This window comes from Hippocampus zosterae, chromosome 5 (genome assembly GCF_025434085.1).
Source record: "Hippocampus zosterae strain Florida chromosome 5, ASM2543408v3, whole genome shotgun sequence".
Taxonomy (NCBI): Eukaryota; Metazoa; Chordata; class Actinopteri; order Syngnathiformes; family Syngnathidae; genus Hippocampus; species Hippocampus zosterae.
Genome location: NC_067455.1, coordinates 10,916,724 through 10,934,531, shown reverse-complemented (window position 1 = coordinate 10,934,531; position 17,808 = coordinate 10,916,724). Strand labels below are relative to the sequence as shown.

Here is a 17,808-nt window from a genome sequence, read left to right as displayed (position 1 = left end):
CAATCCCGTTTAACGTGGCAACCGAGTATCGGCTCCATCTTTTCCTAAACGTGGCTGCAAAACAATTTTGCTCATTGTAAATAAGCGGTTATTTTTTTGAGAAAATAACATTGTGGTTTGACCATCGTTTAGCATTCTCAATATTTGTATTTAACACACCGAAAATATGAAATGGTGACATAGACTGAAAACTGACAAAATGTAAAATTTTTTCCCATGTACGTTACTATGTATTCAGCGATGCTGATTTTCATTGTGGAGTTGAAAGTCACGCTGTAGAATCGAATGATACAGGCTGTGCAAACACGTTAGTTCAAAAAGTAACTTTGGATGTCAGTCAACCCATAATTAAACGATAGAGAAGGCTAACGATGTTTAGTAAAAATGCAAATACCAATTGGTTGGTCTTATTTTTGAAAATTTGCGTCAAAGTGTACATTGTTTAAAGAGCTACATTGTTTCAAGAAGGTCGACATTTTGTCCAGCAAAGCGCACTGGTTAACAAACATCACCTCGCAGTTTTGTTCGAGAACCTTGTTCCTTTGTCACAACCAATGTTCCATATCAAACTGTTCTGAGAGCTACTTCCACAAGTGCCTGCTATCATGACTGCAAATGAGATTTGTCAATGTGCACCCACAGAAAACGAATAATCAAATTTATGCCCTTCAGTAAATAACTGTAAGTGGGAGTTAAGTCAATCAATACTCGTTCAAATCAAGCTGAGGCATTTGCCTTGTCTTCTTTTAAAAATAGGATTGCAGTGAATTTATTTTCAGTCTTTTTTTTAATTTTCTTGTCAAGTGAAAATCCTTGTCCCGGACAAAACTACAGGATTAAAAAAAAACAAAAAACATCTGAAATAAAATTTCAAACCTAAACTTACTTTTCAAAGGGCTGGTACCCATGAATGTTGAGTAACAAGTACAAGATCAAGTCCCTGGGACTGGCTGGTGACCAGGCCGTGGCGTACCTCGCATTTTCCTCAAAGTCAGCTGGTATAAGCCCCAGTTCACAGCAATCCATAGATATGGATGTATAAATGTGTTTGTTTGAATCAAATAATCACAAATTCCGAGCAACAAATGCTACTAATCCCTACTTTTGAACAAACTGCATACACAAAGGATCAATGTCAGGCTTTGAGAAATGCCACATAACCACTCATGAACAAGTCTAAAAGCACATTTGAACCTTACTGACATCAGAATGGAGCTATCGAGGCAACGAACTCTCCAGAAGCATCTGGAGCCTGCAAGACCCCTGCGCCGCCTCCGCCCCTTTGGCAGTGGTGGCTCAACTGGTAAAACACACATCAGTAAAGAGCTTGGGGTGTGTGTGTGTTCTACATATAGAGTTAATCACCCAGTCCTTTTAATGTATATGTAATATTTTTGTTCATTTAGAACCCACAGTAAATGCTGCTTCGTGTGCACAGGCATTAATTGACGTTGTGGATGAAAAGGTAAGAAATGTTTCAGGATAGCGCAATCCACTGGAATGCCAGTCATGCTTAGATTTGTTCACCTTTCAAGATAAAAAAAAACAATCTCAGGAAACTCGAGAAACTGAACTTCATCACGAGTTGTGCCACCCTTGGCAGCAGTAACTGAAATCAAGCGTTTTGCTGAAATATAATTTCCTACGAAAACGCCATTTATGCACCTTGATTAATTACCGGTAACTCTCATATAAACCTTTTGAAAAGCCCCTCTGAATAAATTCAAGTGACAAATGATGGGCAGCTTGATTTTTAAAATGTTAGTTCTGATGTTTAATGAAACATGGTTTTCATAATCGTGTGTATTTCGCAGACAAATATTACAGTCGAGCAGTTCTTCAAGATCGTCAATCCCCAAGACCAGAAAAAAAGTAACATCCGCAATGTTTGTTTGTTTCGCTGATTTGTCTGAGACAGTTTGACTTTTTTTGGACTCCTTCCTAATATGTCTTTACAGAGAGATTGTCTTACTCTCATGATTTTTTAATTGGTCTTGCGAGTTGTTCTGCAGCCAAGAAGAGGCCAGAGTTTTTACCAGACCACCCGATAGTCTTACCCAAAGCAGTAAGTCCACCTGACAAAAGTGTCCGTTTAGAAGCATTCTGTCGGGATAGAATATGTATTTGTTGATATTGTTTCAACAGAGGGATCCAAGTTTTCTGACAGTAAATAAAAGCAGTTGGAATAATGGAAAAAAGGAAGATGAAGTGTGAGTGCTTTTTTTGTGACTTTTTTCAATATTCTAGTATGCTTTTCATGTTTAAAAAAATGTTTCCCAGCAGCTTCCTGAAAGTTTTGTGCTAACAGAAGTGCTCTCTTTTGACCTGTTCAAAGTTCAATCTTGATTCACTCTTTGATTTCACTGTTGAAATCAACCGCAGTGGTTGTTCACATTTGAAAGAACAATTTCAATCTGCAGTAATGGATTGTGTTGAAAACAATTACACAGTTTTCTTGAACAATAGCAAGGGTCATTCGAGGCTATTTTCAGTTTTCAGAAGCATCATCTCTTGTGTAAAGCAATAAACGTGTCATCTTTATTTGGAAAATAAGCATTCTCATCTCAAAGATAAGACAAAAAAATGTGCCCCTCTCGATTTTATTTTTATTTTATTTTTTGAATAATGCAATACTATCAAGTCCCTTTCTGATCCTTAAAATGGTTCGAATATAATTACATTTCGAATACATTTATATACCTTGAAATGCAATTTCCCTCAAATGCATTTTGTCAAAGTCCTGTTAACTGACCCATACTTAGCCGAACTTTTCTATGCATTGTGGTGTTTATATTTGACCATGGTAATCTATCCATCCATTTTCAGTACAGTTTATCTTGTCCAGGGTCACGGTGTCCTGGGGCCCATCCCGGCCTACGTCCGGCAAAAGGCTGACAACACCCGAGACTGATCGCCAGTCACGGCACATAATGGAGGCAGACAGCCAAATCCACCGTCACTGAGTGGGAACTGAAGCCATGCAGTCAATTGAATGTACCACTTCACCATCAGTGATGCACCTTTGTTGTAATTTCTCGTAGTCTATTATTTATATTTTCTTTCCAAGAAAGATTTTTCAATTGCATCCAGTTGTATTGTTATATATTTGTATTATGGTTGATGTTTGCCAATCTGTATTCTGTTACAGTGTTCAATAAAACATTGGAGAGAAATATCCACGTGTCAAGAGAGATGCCTAATGTACCGGTACATGGATGCTTTTAATGGGGGGGGGGGGGGGGGGGCTTTCAGTCGTTTTAACTTATGAAGAATTTTATTCAACCTCTTTATGGTTTTTCAATGTAATTTTTCTACTTTTTCCATCTTGACATGTCTTGTAAAGTACTCTGGGCCTTTTCATGTGACAGCTATTGCATAAATACACGCAAGGCTCAGCCACAAAATGGTTGTCAAGATCAAGAGTAAAACACTTAAGGTGAAAAATCTTAATGTCGTTTAATGTCTGAAAAACGGATCAGTCATTACCAAAGTTTGTGCGAGCATCTCTGTTCCTGCCCACTTCAACCTTTGAAAACATTAAAACAATCACCATAATATTTAGGATTTTATGGACATGTTTTCCTCTCTATAGAAAAAGCGCAACACTGATTTCTCTTTTTACTATTTTACTTGGCTTACTTTTTGTCAAATTATTACTGGATATGTTTTATGTTCAATAAACAAACGAGACAAGAAACAAAAAAACATTGCTTGTTTAGTGTCCGAAAAATGCGATCAGTCGTCACCAAAATTAAAGCGGACATGTCTACTTCTACCACTGCTAATATTAGAACAATCACCCCAATATTGGGTATAGTACCCAATTTCTCCTCTCAGGTCCGAAAATCCTTACCACTGCAAATAACATATGTTTGTTCATCTATCTATGCCAACGACATAGTGACGGGAAGAACAATTAAGGGCTCTACTTGTGGCACACGTTTCCGCCTGTTGTCATTCATACTGTACTGAGTAAGTACATTTGTCAGTAAATCAATTTTAAAATAAATGAACAATGAGTACATTACATATACCTTTATGTAATTTTTGTTTGGTGTTGTGCCTTGGCTTTGTGAAACATTGATCTATCCTTTGCCTTATGAAAGTGATTAAAGGAGCAAAAATTAAAGAAAGTTTACAAAAGTGATGTGTCAAAAAAAAAGATGATAAAAAACTTTCATCACCGTCTTTGAAGATTCACAGGAAAGTGAGCAAGCAAAACTAACGTGTAAAACTAAAAAATTAGGTCAGGTTTACGATGCTTTTTTTATATACATTAACTCAAAATTATCTCTGAAACGTGGGGGGGGGGGGGGGGGACGCAGTTGAAAGTGGAGGTCAGGTCAGGGGTTACGAACTTTCTCCAACTTTCCGAGTTGAGCATCCGGGTTCATGGTGCATTCGGGTGACCCCGTTTTGAATGGGGGAAACCAAGAATCGCGTCCACCTCTGCTTTGAAAGTTCGTTTTTAATCTCTTCAATTTTGCTAACTTCTCACACAGCTCTGTGGATCTGAAAGGGCTCGGGTATATGCAAGCGGTTAATAGCCATCATTTTAACATTGTGTTTTGTTTTGATTTTGGTAATTTAGTCATTTTTTCCGACACAGAGGATGGACTCGAAGAACAAGGAAACGAGCAGGTATGGTTTCCCCTCTTTATTTTATTAAATCAAATATTTGTCTACCAATGTTTTCAACGTTTTCAGGAGCATTGCCATGTGACAGTGTTAACCTTAGTAGAACATAAACTTCTATGTAAAGCGTGTATTACGATATCTTAAGTCTTAAAAGAAAATAACTCACGCTATACTTAAGGAGAGGCACGGATTGTGGAATGCAAGCGCCACCTTCTTTTATTAATTAAGCACAAAAAAACAACCTCAATTAAGCAATTACATTTGTTTTATATGTTGTTGTTTTTATGGGATGTATCATTGGCAAGTAATTTAGCATTTTGAAAGATTTTGATCTATTCAGAGGTTCGAGGCTTCGGACATCTCGGAGTCTTCATACACTTTTAATTGATTAGCAACCAGGTGCACATCAAGTCCCTTGCAGCTAATGACAAAAAAAAAACTACAACAACAATTAAATAAAAATGTTCGTTAAAAAATAAATAAAATGAGAGTGCTTTGAGGAATATGCTAACTAAAACTACATTTTGTTTATAAAAGGAACTACAGTTATAGAAAAAAACGACATTTCTTTTAATGCATAAACGTTAAGAGAATCCATCCATCCATCCATCCATCCATTTTCTGGACCGCTTAATCCTCACTAGGGTCGCGGGGGGGGTGCTGGAGCCTATCCCAGCCGTCTTCGGGCAGTAGGCGGGGGACACCCTGGATCAGTTGCCAGCCAATCGCAGGGCACACAGAGACGAACAACTATCCACGCTCACATTCACACCTAGGGACAATTGAGAGCGTCCAATCAGCCTACCATGCATGTTTTTGGAATGTGGGAGGAAACCGGAGCACCCGGAGAAAACCCACGCAGGCCCGGGGAGAACATGCAAACTCCACACAGGGAGGCCGGAGCTGGAATCGAACCCGGTACCTCTGCACTGTGAAGCCGACGTGCTAACCACTGGACTACCGGGCCGCCCCGTTAAGAGAATTTTAAATGTATTTCTTTCCCTATTATTGTCCGGTTTTCCAGAAGAAGGAATGGCAAACAATTATTTGAGGATTGTAGTTTACTTTGTTGCGCAATATTTGGTGTCATTTTCTTTCATTTTGTGCTCAACAAATACTTCACATATTCAAAAGAAAAAAGAAAACTAATACTAACACCAATGAAAACTAAAGTAAAACAAAACACTGTTGAAAAATTTGAACAAGCAAAACCTAAAAAACAATATAAAATAACAATCACTGTGATTGAACTGGATTGGGAAAAAATTGTCAAAAGGAAATCCCAAACTACTGGTATTATAACTCAGGTCGCTTGCCCAAAGTCTGTTGGGGGCGGCTCCAATTTACCTGTATTCCTAATAAGGACTATCTGCAGAGGGAGATGGATGAATCTTCAAAATCAACATCGTCGGTGTGTTCCTCTGATCATTAAATAGTGCACATTTGTCATGCAATAACTCAATGTTCCCTAACTTACCACCTTCAAGTCCTGTAATCGTGCACAACCCTCACCTCCGTGGGCTGAAAGAGGACATCTTGTACCACTTGAGTCTGGGAACAGGAACACACAACCTTCCTGCTCTGTTTGGGGATGTCAAAGTAAGAATCTTTCATTATTAAAAAACAAACAAAATAAAAACATCTGTCCACATTTGAATCATACTTGTGTATTTTCCTTCAGTTTGTGTGTGTTGGAGGCAGTGCTCGGCGAATGAAAGAGTTCATTGAATACATTGCTGCAGAGCTTGGAATCCAAGACCCCAAATCAAACTACCCTAATATTTGTGCTGGAACAGACCGCTATGCCATGTACAAAGTTGGTCCAGTGCTCTCTGTTAGTGTAAGTCGAAACCAACTACAGTATTCAAAAGTACAATCATATGAAAAGTGTTGTGATATTATTTAGTGTGTTTTGCAGCATGGAATTGGAATCCCGTCCATATCAATAATGTTGCATGAGCTAATAAAGCTCCTCCATCATGCATGTTGCACAGATGTTATAATCATACGCATTGGAACATCAGGTGGTATAGGTAAGATTGTCATTAATACAGTATTCGTCTTCTTGATAGTACAGCATATTTAATCCTGGAGAACCCAAGAACCCTTTTCTTTGGAAAATGATGAATTTAAATGACTGCTATATATTCACCAAAATATATTTTTTCAAATATTTAATGCTTTAATTCTAATTTAGGATTAGGGCCAAATTTGACCCTTTGGGATTTAAGAATTGAGTAGCAGAATTTATAGGGGGCAATTTAGACCCCGTGGGTTCTGCAGGGTTAAAGACAGCATAGGGTTTTTTTTGTAATTGAGAGAACATTGACAGGACTTCAACTAAATGCCACAAGAGGGAGCACTTACACTTTGATTGTGACGGTCGAAATGTTTTGATTTATTTCAAAGAGATTAGATGACAGGGTACATACAGCGTGACTATGAATATGCGCCTAAAAATGAGGTTTCATGCAAAGACTGTCAGCATGTACATTGGAACCTTCAAAGTCGAATATTATTGTGAACCTCATTTGGTTGGATTCGAACACAATTTTTATGATGGTAAAGACAATAGTCTTCATCACAAAGTCTTTACTAAGGTAGAGGAAAATTGAAAGTTGCATTTTATAGCCCTGCACATGAGCGAAAATAAATAAATGCATTTCCAGGTTTTAAACATAAGTCTGAAACCGGTGGCCAGTGTGAGCTGCAGCACCAGCAAATTGTACTAATACAGTATGTCCGGTTTACTATCTACACTGTGTTTTACAATGGCACTTAAGTATAGCATTGCAATGTATCTGTGGCTTGAAAGCTGAGCACAGAGTCTCGCTTGCTGAAATGTACGGCTGCAGTCAGCAATTGGGCGATTGATCATTCTCAATAGCCTCTCCAAAAAAAAAAAAAATCCACTTTCTCTTATATTGACAAAAATGTCTTGTTGAAATCACCAAAAAGCCAAAGAATAAGTGAAACACAGTTAGTTCTTTGTTACCGGATAAACGGAGGTCTCTTTCATCTGATGTATGCGTAATTGCTTCAACGGGAGCTCGAAAAAATTCTTCTACAAGTTACATTTGGAGTAGGCATTAGCAAACTTGATTTTGCCACATCTTGGTACTTAGCCTAAGTTTTCAGTATTATTGTCTTAATTTGAATGCCTTGTTTGATTTTCAGGGCTTGAGCCTGGAACCGTTGTTGTGACCAAACAGTCTGTGGATGCCAAATTGGTGCCCAAATTTGAGCAGCTGATCTTGGGGGAGTTAGTGGTCCGCGACACCGACCTGGACTACGGCCTGGCCGAGGAGTTGCTTCGGTGCAGTAAGGAGCTGGGCCAGTTCAACACGGTGATGGGCAACACCATGTGCACGCTGGATTTCTATGAAGGTCTCCCGCACTGGAATGTGTGTTATACGCGGACAATATTGTTGATATCCCCGTGTTAATGAAAGAATAACCCGCAGTTGTCGCAGGAAAAAAAATGAATCTGACAAAATATGAAATGAGAAGTTAATGAAAATTAACAAGTGAAAATCAGACATTGCTTTTGAGTTGTGAATCAACATACCTATTTTAACCCTTTCAGGGACAGCAGTTACTAGAGTGGACAGCTTATCAGGTTATCCGGATAACAGGGTGCACGAAAGGGCTAAAAAACAAACATGGACAAAAATAACAGTAGGGGTTTTTTTCTTACCAGATTGGTGGCAACACAATACGAAGCATTTTGTGGTGTCGTGTAGGTCAAGGCCGTCTGGACGGAGCGTTCTGCTTGTACACAGAGGAGGACAAGCACAAATACTTGACCCAGGCCAGGGAAGCAGGAGTCTGCAATATCGAAATGGAGTCGGCTGCTTTTGCCGCCATGTGCAAACTGAGCGGCCTGCGTGGTGAGAAATGACATCAGCAAAATTTCACGAGTGACATCTTTTTTTGTGTGAACTTCAGATCTTTTTTTGGGTTTGTTTTTCCAACATGAAAGCGGCCGTGGTTTGCACTACGTTAGTGGACCGCCTGAAGGGAGACCAGCTGACCATCTCTCATGATGTCCTTCACAGCTACCAGCAGCGACCTCAGATCCTTGTGGGATATTACATTAAGAAGCAGATCAAGGCATGGGAAGCAGTTCAGAAATGAGCACTTTTTTGACCACACGTTTTGCGATCTTATTATTTCAAATTGAAATGTAGATGCAGATTTTACTTGATTAAATTATTTTTGTCATGGTTCTTTGAATCAAGAGAATTATTGCTTTTTTCAGTATTGTTGTGCAGTGCCTTGTTTTTATTTGACTTGTATCATTTTTATAAAGAAACACCAATATTCTCTGTAGTTATTCATTCATTCATTCATTTTCTGGTCTGCTTTATCCTCACATCCTATCCCAGCTGTCCTCGGGCAGTAGGCGGGGGACACCCGGAACCGGTTGACAGCCAATCGCAGGGCACACAGAGACAAACAACCATCCGTGCTCGCACTCACACCTCGGGACAATTTTAGGGTGTTGAATCAGCCTGCCATGCATGTTTTTGGAATGTGGGAGGAAACCGGTGTACCTGGAGAAAACCCACGCAGGCCCCGGGAGACTCCACACAGAAAGGCTGGACTCGGGATTGAAACCACGACCTCTCTGCACTGTGAGGTCGACACGCTAACCACTCGAGCACCGGGCCGCCTTCCTCAGTGTTATGTTTTTCTATCTCTATAATTTTATTTTATTTTTTACAAACGATTGACCAATACAAGGTGCTGAAAATTATTTGCTCTCATTGACTACGCCATGTCAATGGCTGAAAAAACATGCCGCTTTTTTCTTTGAGGGGGGTCATTTTAGAGATGCAAGGACATATTTCCTCAACTACATTGTGCTGAATGTTATGGCCGGTGACGATGAAACCTCAAATGTTTTCTTTTTCTGGAATTGAATCAGCTTTATATAGAATCCATTGCCGCCATGTGTGAGCATTTCTTTGTGGATGGTCGCATTTACCTACTGTCATAGGTTCAATGGGTGCGACCTGTGCATTGTGGATGTGCGTGTACGCGCGCGCGTTTGCCGGAGGACATGCGCCCGCCTCCTCGCCGTCACCCGATCCGCCCCTTCCCACTGCCGCTGACTCAGTGCCTTGGTTGAGCATTATCGTCTTTCACCTGAACGCAGCACAGAAGCATCAGACGCACATCCTCTCCGCACAAACCCCTGCAGCCATGGCCAAAACAGCGACCGGTAAGCTTCCTCTCATTTCCATCACACGTTGAAAGAGAAAGAGAGAGAGAGAGAAGAAATAATGCGGAGTTGTTTGGTGATTGATGCTTTTTTTCCCGAATTGATCTCTAAAGGGCCTTGCGTGTTTGTCGTCTACCGGCCGGTGATTGTGCGTAATGTTGTTTAGCAAATCGCCACTTTGGAATCATATATGAAAGATGCGCGAACATACACGGTGATATTAGAACAGATGATGGATTTCTGTTCTTGACTATGCCGGTGATATTACGTGATAGCTCGGTGGTCGTGCAACGCAAGCAGGAACCAATTAGCCATTTTATACCCGCGTCGAGATCAAATGTGTAATTATTCATTCGTCTCCTATTCCTGTTCGTCTAAGATGTTCACAATAGTGCATTTAGCAAGAATTTTACTGAGCTATCCGCGCTCCAGCACTCCATCGGCCTCAATATGCAGCATAATGCAGACGGACCCCACCCAAGATGCTGATGCTGCCCACTATTGAGGCCTGAGAGGGCGTTATCACTTTGCCATTGCTAGGCTACCGATACTTGCAACTTAAATAAATAAATATATATATGCGTATTTATACACTCTACAATAACCATTATTAGTCAACTTTGAATGGAAATATTTTTTTTAAAGCGCTGAGGTGATGCATCATCCTTTGTTACGCGTATGTGTGTTGTTTCACACTTGAACATGTAGCAGCAACGTTCAACTGTTCGGAAGGTTAAATTCTACATGAAAAGTGCAATGTATTATTGTCTTTAATGGTTTTACTTCATAATAGATCAGGTTTTGCTTTTGTTTTCATTATTTGAATGGACACACACACACAAATTGAGCTAATTACTCAATGCGCCGTTATACCAGATAGGCATCTAACAGTAAGTTAGTGTGGGTGTGCACCTGTTATCTTTTTTCATTTTTACATGACAAATGAATAACTGTGTGTCAATCAAAACTGAGCATTATTATTGACTCTTCATCTTCTTTTTTTTAATCTTCTTGTGTTCATAATGTGGTCATATTTCCAGCAGAGTTAAGTGCCGTGCTTAAGGGGCAATGCGTGGGATGGTTGCCCCAAAGGGGTCTTTTGTATTACAGGCCGTTTTCTTTTAGAATTAGTAGACTGGCTCTGTTAAAATGATCAAACATCAGGAGCAATCTTTTTGCCTATCAGGGGCCATTTCAGTTTTCCCCCCCCCAATTCTCCAGAGGGCCATACTACATTGATGGGAAAACATGATGCAGCAATCAAACAAATGTGTATCAGTATTATGAGCATATGTGGGCGGGGCGGATCAAATACTCTCCTGGGACATGGTTCCCCACTCTTGCTCTCTCTCACTTAAATAACACTAGTCAACAGTAAATTTCTATTCAGAGATACATTTATGTCTCTCTAAATGTATTTTTGATGTTAATTCCCAAAAATATCTTTCCTCTTTTTCTGACATATCAGGCTTTCGAGATATTTTCTTTTTGGTTTGTTTTTATGTTTGACCTATAAAAGCTAGCGCAATACGGAGTTTGCCATGTATTGAAAAATACAGCTTTGATGCACGTAAGTAAGCAAGTTCTGGCACATAGCGTTACTGTTATAGGTGCAACATGCAAGCAAACCAGATTAAGAAACGCAAATAGTAGAAGCCATAGTTTTCGGGGTGGGAAGCCAGCCAGGCCTGCAGCGAGGACTGCACTTGTATTTTGGCAACCTCATCACATACTGTCCAACCTTACAAAAGCAGCAGGTGAAGACAGACCAGCCCATCAGATTAAAGTGCACAGGATGCAGGAACTGAATTTACTTGACACACGGAGCCAGCTTCCTTATCACGCCACTGCTCGACCGCAAGGGGATCTAATGAGATGTTTTCGAAAATTGCCTTCACAGTGCTTTGATTGGCACTGTCGGAGAGATATTGAACAACATATTAAGAGTCTTTTGGAATCCATCCAATCAATTTTCTAGCCTCTTTAGAGTAACCAGATCTTATCCCAGCTGGCTTCGGATGTCTACACCCTGAACTGGTTGCTACTCAATCTCAGGGCACATATACAGACAGACAGCCATTTTCATTCACATTCTCACCGTCATTGAGTGTAAATTGAACCCACACTGGCTGCACTCGAGCCAGGTGAATGAACCACAACACCATCAGTGACCCCTTTTGGAATTGATGATTGTTATTATTTTTCTTTGGGGTGGAGGTTGGGGGAGCTTTGCCATGCCTCAAAATAATGGATTTTTTGCAAAGTGAATGGATCCCGGTACAAATGTATGTATGGTAGAGGTCTCCAGCACGAAACCTCCAAACTCACTTTGGAGCTCCCACTGGACGACGACACCAAAAATGGAACAAGAGTAATAAGAGCGCGTCTAGATGAAATACACATGAACAATGACTTGAGCAAGGCAAAATCATCCGACAGCGTGACGTTGGTCCATGAGGTCCTTATATATTCCCAAGAATTGTGATGCCAGAAAGGTGCGCAGCAGGAAAACCAGGAACGCCTCTGCTGGACGCAAACAACGTGATCATGCCATGAAATGTTGGCCTTTGCACTTCGTAAAAGTGTTTGCATGAAAAACAGTTGAACGACTTGACATATGTCAAGCATATTTCTATACATTTCAATGAGACTAACCCTCCTGCCCCCACCCAAAAAAACCCCACCAGTTTTCTGAAGTAGCTCATAGCAAGTGAAGATATTTTGTATGATGTGGATGAGATTGTGAAGCCCCTATCCCACTGAGCGGTGAACAATTTCGAAGGCAGCGAATGTTGCGTTTATGTCTCGAGTTCGCCAGGGTTCGTTCAAGGACGTTCACCTGTCCTTGAACGAATGTTCACCAAACGGTCGCCAGCCATTCGCCTGGGGTTTTCTTGTCACATGCCGTGTTCAAAATTCCCATCCATTTTCCGATCGGCTTATCCTCACAAGGGTCGCGGGGAGTGCTCGACCCTTTCCCAGCCATATTCAGGCAGTAGGTAGGGGACACCCTGAACCGGTTGCCAGCCAATCACCACACAAACGAACAACCATCCACGCTCACACTCACACCTCGGGAAAATTTAGAGTGTTCCATTGACCTGCCATGCATGTCTTTGGAATTTGGGAGGAAACCAGAGTACCCGGAGAAAACATGTAAACTCCACACAGGGAGGCCGAAGCTGTAATTGAACCCGGCCCGCACTGTGAGGTCGACGCGCTAACCACCGGATCACCCAAAATTTTTTCACAAGAAAAATCACAAAAACTACTGGTGAATGTTTTTTTTTACCATACCGACTTAGTAAAGTGCTTTCTCAGGCACTGGTATTGGCCGTATCAATACAATAAAAGGAGGCTGCCAACGGCCTGATTTCGATACCTGGTACTCGAGTCGCCCATCCTCACTTGTGAGTGCCCGGGTTTCCATTATGCTCCCGCATTAAAGCCAAACGCTTGCTTAACCCTGTCCATAAAAGTATAATACCATGCAATTAATTTTTAACAAGGCTCTTATGGATTTTTACTGTACACTTTTGCAGGATCATGACATTGTTGTTTTACTGTAATGATGACTAACCTGGATGATGCGTTGATGTTCCTCCCGCAGCATACAAGGAGAAGATGAAGGAACTCTCAGTCCTCTCACTCATCTGCTCCTGCTTTTACCCGGAAGTACGCAACACCGTCCTGAATGAGTTGGAAGGTAAGGGACTGATTTTCAAGAGATGTGCCCCTCCCACTCCCTTCCTATAATTCTGACCAAGTGAATGTGACCCGCAGCAGACATTGAGGTGAAGCCGATAAACAAGCGAGCCTCCGGGCAGGCGTTTGAGGTAATTCTCAAGCCCCTGTCTCCAGTATCAGATGTAGTCCACAACCTGGCATCCCCCCCAAAGAAGGACATCTCCTTGGACGACATTGAGAAGAAACTGGAGGCAGCCGAAGAGCGGAGAAAGGTGACTTTTCCGAAATTCCAGAAGACATACAATACAAATGACTCTGTGTTTCGTTTATTTTTAGTCCCAAGAAACAGAGGTGCTGAGGGCTTTGGCTGAAAAGCGAGAGCACGAGAGGAATGTGCTGTTCAAGGCCTTGGAGGAGAACAATAACTTCAGCAAGATGGCTGAGGAGAAGCTCCAAATGAAGATGGAGCAGATCAAGGAAAACCGCGACGCCCATCTGGCAGCCATGCTGGAGCGTCTACAGGAGAAGGTGACATGTGCTTCTCGTCTTGGTCAATGTATTGTAAAATACATATTGATATAATAATAAGATAGCAACTAACTACTATAAGATAGCAACAAACTACTTGGGTACCGGTAATATACTTAAAAAAAAAAATCAAACAAAAATAAATAATATATTCTAAAAGTCATATTTGTAATAATAACACTATCAAATATTAAAAATATATATTTTACAACCTCAGGCCATGAGATGGAGCAGAGCAGCAGTTTGTTTTGCAACCGCATATCAATAATAAATACTTTATAGGCAAATGCGAATGGCAAGCCGCACATAAATAAATAGATGCCGTACTATCGTACGTGTATGGCGTAAATGTGAACAGCAGCAAGAATAATCAGCAGATATGTGGCACAGAATTTTAACATACATTATGTAGACTCATTTGTTTGCCAACAAAGATATAAACATAACTCATGACACAGTAAAATTTGTGAAAGGGTAAGGGAGCTGGAATCGAACCCGTACCTCTGCACTGTGAAGTCGACGTGCTAACCACTCGACTACCGGGCCGCCCTAAATGAAATGTATTATTATTATAAGCCGTTGTTTGTGTGTGTGATGCTATTTCCTAGGAGAGACACGCTGCATTGGTGCGCAGAAACAAAGAGATGAGGGAAGTGATGACAGCGTGAACGCCGCGCAAACGTCCCAATTTCCATCTTTCTTCATTCTATCTATCCATCCATCCGCTCCCCCCCTTCCTCAACCTGCTCCGACCCTCTCCCAAACAGACATGCAAACCTGGAGCGCCCAACAGGTGGAGGACCTCACCACAACATCACAACAATCAGCAATTTAATCAGTCACTTCAGTATCACAGATGAAGACGGACATCAGTGTCACTCGAGAGCTGCAAGGATTTCTTAATTTTAGGGAGGGATCGGTCTTATTTTGTACATATTAGTTGGGGCTATCTGTCTATCTATCGATCTATCTAATCTGGTAAACTAGCAAGCTATCTATTGATTTCTGTGTACTGCACTGTACGATGTTTTTTTTTTTTTGGATGCCACCACTCTTTTCTTGTGAATTGTGAGATGGATGTAGACTGACGTTTGCAATGTATTCTTGGTGATGATGATGCTGATGATGTCACGACGATGACGATGATGTTTTTGTGTCTTGTGAAGAATGTAAGGTGTACCTGAGGTAATAGAGTAGACAAAGCAGCCGAAACAAACAGGAGCCACTTGTATCTTCCTCACGCACGCTTGGAATGTATTCGACAAAATGTCAATTTTCAATGAGCCTGATTATTAATTAGTGCTTTATTATGATCAAGAATGTCTTTTTAAAAAGGCGGCAACTGTTTCAATAGATGCAGATTCCCTTCTTGAGTCCTTCACCGGAATGTACTGACATATCGGTACCGTGCATCTCCACTCGGAGAACATTCTCTGACTGTAAGATTGATTCCATAAATGAAAAAAAAAAGGTGTGCGCTTGCCTGGCTGCGGGAGCTCAGCGTTGAGGTGTGTTTGGCCTTGAATTTAGGATGCCGGATGCGATTGTATACATTCAGCAAACCGGCTAGTCTCTTTTTAATATACAGCACCGCTGATATCTGCCTGCAACCTCTGCTGCTTGTGTTTTTCCTCCCCGTCCTTCATAAATTTCTCTGTCAAAGCTTTGCATAATAAAGATTTGGGGTTCTGTGAACATGGCATGCACCGTCTCATGAGTTTCTGTGCAGGGACAAGAGTATGATCTTCTGTTCAACGATAAAATCATATTTTCAAACGTTTTGCATCTGGGGTACCTCTACAGGAGAGATATTTTTTCAACTGTCCTCTCATAACACCAATTAAATATACTCTAGCTATCATGTGCACCCCGAAATAGGAATAATGTATACGTTTTTAAACATTCCAACAAAGTATTCCCATTATGTCATTTTAACTGGTTGGCTTTATAACCACTTGACATATTTAAATCTTATTTCGTTTGGAATGCTGTCCACCAAGTTATTCACAAGTAAAGTGATTGACAGATGTACATGACGCATCATAGCTTGATATCTAGAGCACAATAATGAATGAGCATAAAACATGAAAATGCAATAATGAAAAAGAAATGAAGACAATAACATACAATCGTTTTAAAAACAAGCTCCTGAAGTGAACATTAGGTGCATTTTTTAAATTCATGTGCAATAATACATTTTATTTGACTCAGTATTTAAGGAGAGTTCTCGTTTTTCTTTTCCTGTAAGTGCCGATTTAATGCACTCACACCTTGTTAATGGCCTATCGCTCAGGTAGAAAGAAGAAATAAGTAACTAGTTTTACTACTACTATTTATTTCTTTGACCCCTCAAGTAACGGCCCTCCCCTGTCCTCAGTCCCCCCCATCATCCTCCGTTTCCGTGAATTGCATGAAAATCTGGTTCAGTGAGCCACCAGTAGGAGGCGGCAGAAGCTTTATCTTGACTAAATGAACCATGGTCATGTCTCCACTTCCCAAATGAGGACAAAAAGTTTGATAAATGGTGAGGCATCATTACTTTAAAGCAGGGGTGCCCATTACGTCGATCCTGATCTACCTGGAGATCTAAGACAGGTCCGAAGTAGATCCGAAGAGTGTTAATGTACGCTGCACCCTAATCATCCTATCAGTCTCATTTTCACAAAATAAATATTTCAAAAATAAAATCTCATCTCATCATCCGAGCCGCTCGATCCTCACTAGGGTTGCGGGGGGTGCTGGAGCCTATCCCAGCTGTCTTCGGGCAGTAGGCAGGGGACACTCTGAATCGGTTGCCAGCCAATCGCAGGGCACACAGAAACGAACAACCATTCGCACTCACACTCACACCCAGGGACAATTTAGAGTGTTCAATCAGCCTGCCACGCATGTTTTGGAATGTGGGAGGAAACCGGAGCACCCGGAGAAAACCCACGCAGGCCCGGGGAGAACATGCAAACTCAACACAGGGAGGCCGGAGCTGGAATCGAACCCGGTACCTCTGCACTGTGAAGCCGACGTGCTAACCACTGGACCTCAAAAATAAAATAAAACAAGTAAATCTTGAATTTACGGCGGCGCGTGATTACGTCACCGGAAGTTGTTAGCACTCAGCAGTCTGCAATTGCAGCTTGTGATAAGAGCTCTATCTTTTATCGTCATTATTCTCATTCAGAGTTTGCTTCGTGTACAATTCACCGAGGAATATGAACCTAGGAGGGCCCATGGAAGCACTTTAAAACGGTACGTGTGAGCTACGATAGTTAACAAGCTGCAAAAGTGCTCATGCTTCAGTTTCAGGCTGTTTCTCATCATGGCGTGCGTGTGTGTGTGTCTGTGTGCGCGCATGCCGGTAAGGGTAGATCCCGTGAGGTTAGTTGACCGAAAAGTAGATCTTTGGTCCAAAACGTTTGGGCACCCCTGCTTTAAAGGGGAAAAAAATGTCCAGTCTTCATTGACAATTTCACAGTCGATACTTTCTTAATACAGCGCAACCATTTGATGACACAAGGGGAACAATATTTGCCCACTTCGTGATTGGGAGGCAGCATGTTGTGATCGAGGTTAGCATGGCTAGTAGTCTGGGTTACTCCCATTTTCCAAGAACGTCCTTTTAGGTTGAGTGAAGGCCAAATTGTAGATGTGAATCCAAGTGTGAATTGTATAGTATACTTCCCCTCCGTAAGTAGGAACAGTAGGATTAATTTCTTAGTTTTTATTGTATACCG

The 17,808-nt window shown here is 41.1% G+C and overlaps 3 protein-coding genes across 10 annotated transcripts in view; all 3 read left to right on the top strand.

Moving 5' to 3' along the window:
• Positions 1-17,808, top strand: part of gra (granulito) — a 229,659-nt gene that overhangs the window by 543 nt on the left and 211,308 nt on the right. The window contains exons 2-7 of one of the 2 annotated variants that reach the window (XM_052066133.1): positions 1,209-1,303; positions 1,407-1,465; positions 1,815-1,872; positions 1,959-2,065; positions 2,146-2,210; positions 2,846-2,983. In XM_052066133.1, the coding sequence (XP_051922093.1) occupies positions 1,209-1,303; positions 1,407-1,465; positions 1,815-1,872; positions 1,959-2,065; positions 2,146-2,210; positions 2,846-2,963 (502 nt within the window). In that variant the 3' untranslated portion in view covers positions 2,964-2,983. Of the gene's footprint in view, positions 1-1,208; positions 1,304-1,406; positions 1,466-1,814; positions 1,873-1,958; positions 2,066-2,145; positions 2,211-2,845; positions 3,176-17,808 lie in introns of those variants that run through there. The other variant, XM_052066132.1, reaches the window with a different exon arrangement.
• On the top strand, positions 4,316-8,775 carry upp1 (uridine phosphorylase 1). Its single transcript, XM_052066120.1, has 7 exons — positions 4,316-4,641; positions 6,126-6,237; positions 6,320-6,478; positions 6,557-6,671; positions 7,816-8,025; positions 8,382-8,528; positions 8,621-8,775. Exons 1-7 carry the CDS (start codon positions 4,613-4,615, stop codon positions 8,773-8,775), a joined length of 927 nt encoding a protein of 308 aa, XP_051922080.1. The 5' UTR covers positions 4,316-4,612.
• stmn2a (stathmin 2a) overlaps positions 9,704-17,808 on the top strand; it is a 198,229-nt gene continuing 190,124 nt past the window's right edge. For 5 of the 7 annotated variants that reach the window (XM_052066141.1, XM_052066140.1, XM_052066138.1 and 2 more), the window contains exons 1-5: positions 9,704-9,865; positions 13,476-13,571; positions 13,649-13,824; positions 13,889-14,080; positions 14,689-14,791. In XM_052066141.1, coding sequence (XP_051922101.1) covers positions 9,847-9,865; positions 13,476-13,571; positions 13,649-13,824; positions 13,889-14,080; positions 14,689-14,748 — 543 coding nt within the window. In that variant the 5' untranslated portion in view covers positions 9,704-9,846 and the 3' untranslated portion in view covers positions 14,749-14,791. Of the gene's footprint in view, positions 9,866-13,475; positions 13,572-13,648; positions 13,825-13,888; positions 14,081-14,688; positions 15,781-17,808 lie in introns of those variants that run through there. The other 2 variants (XM_052066142.1, XM_052066135.1) reach the window with 2 other exon arrangements.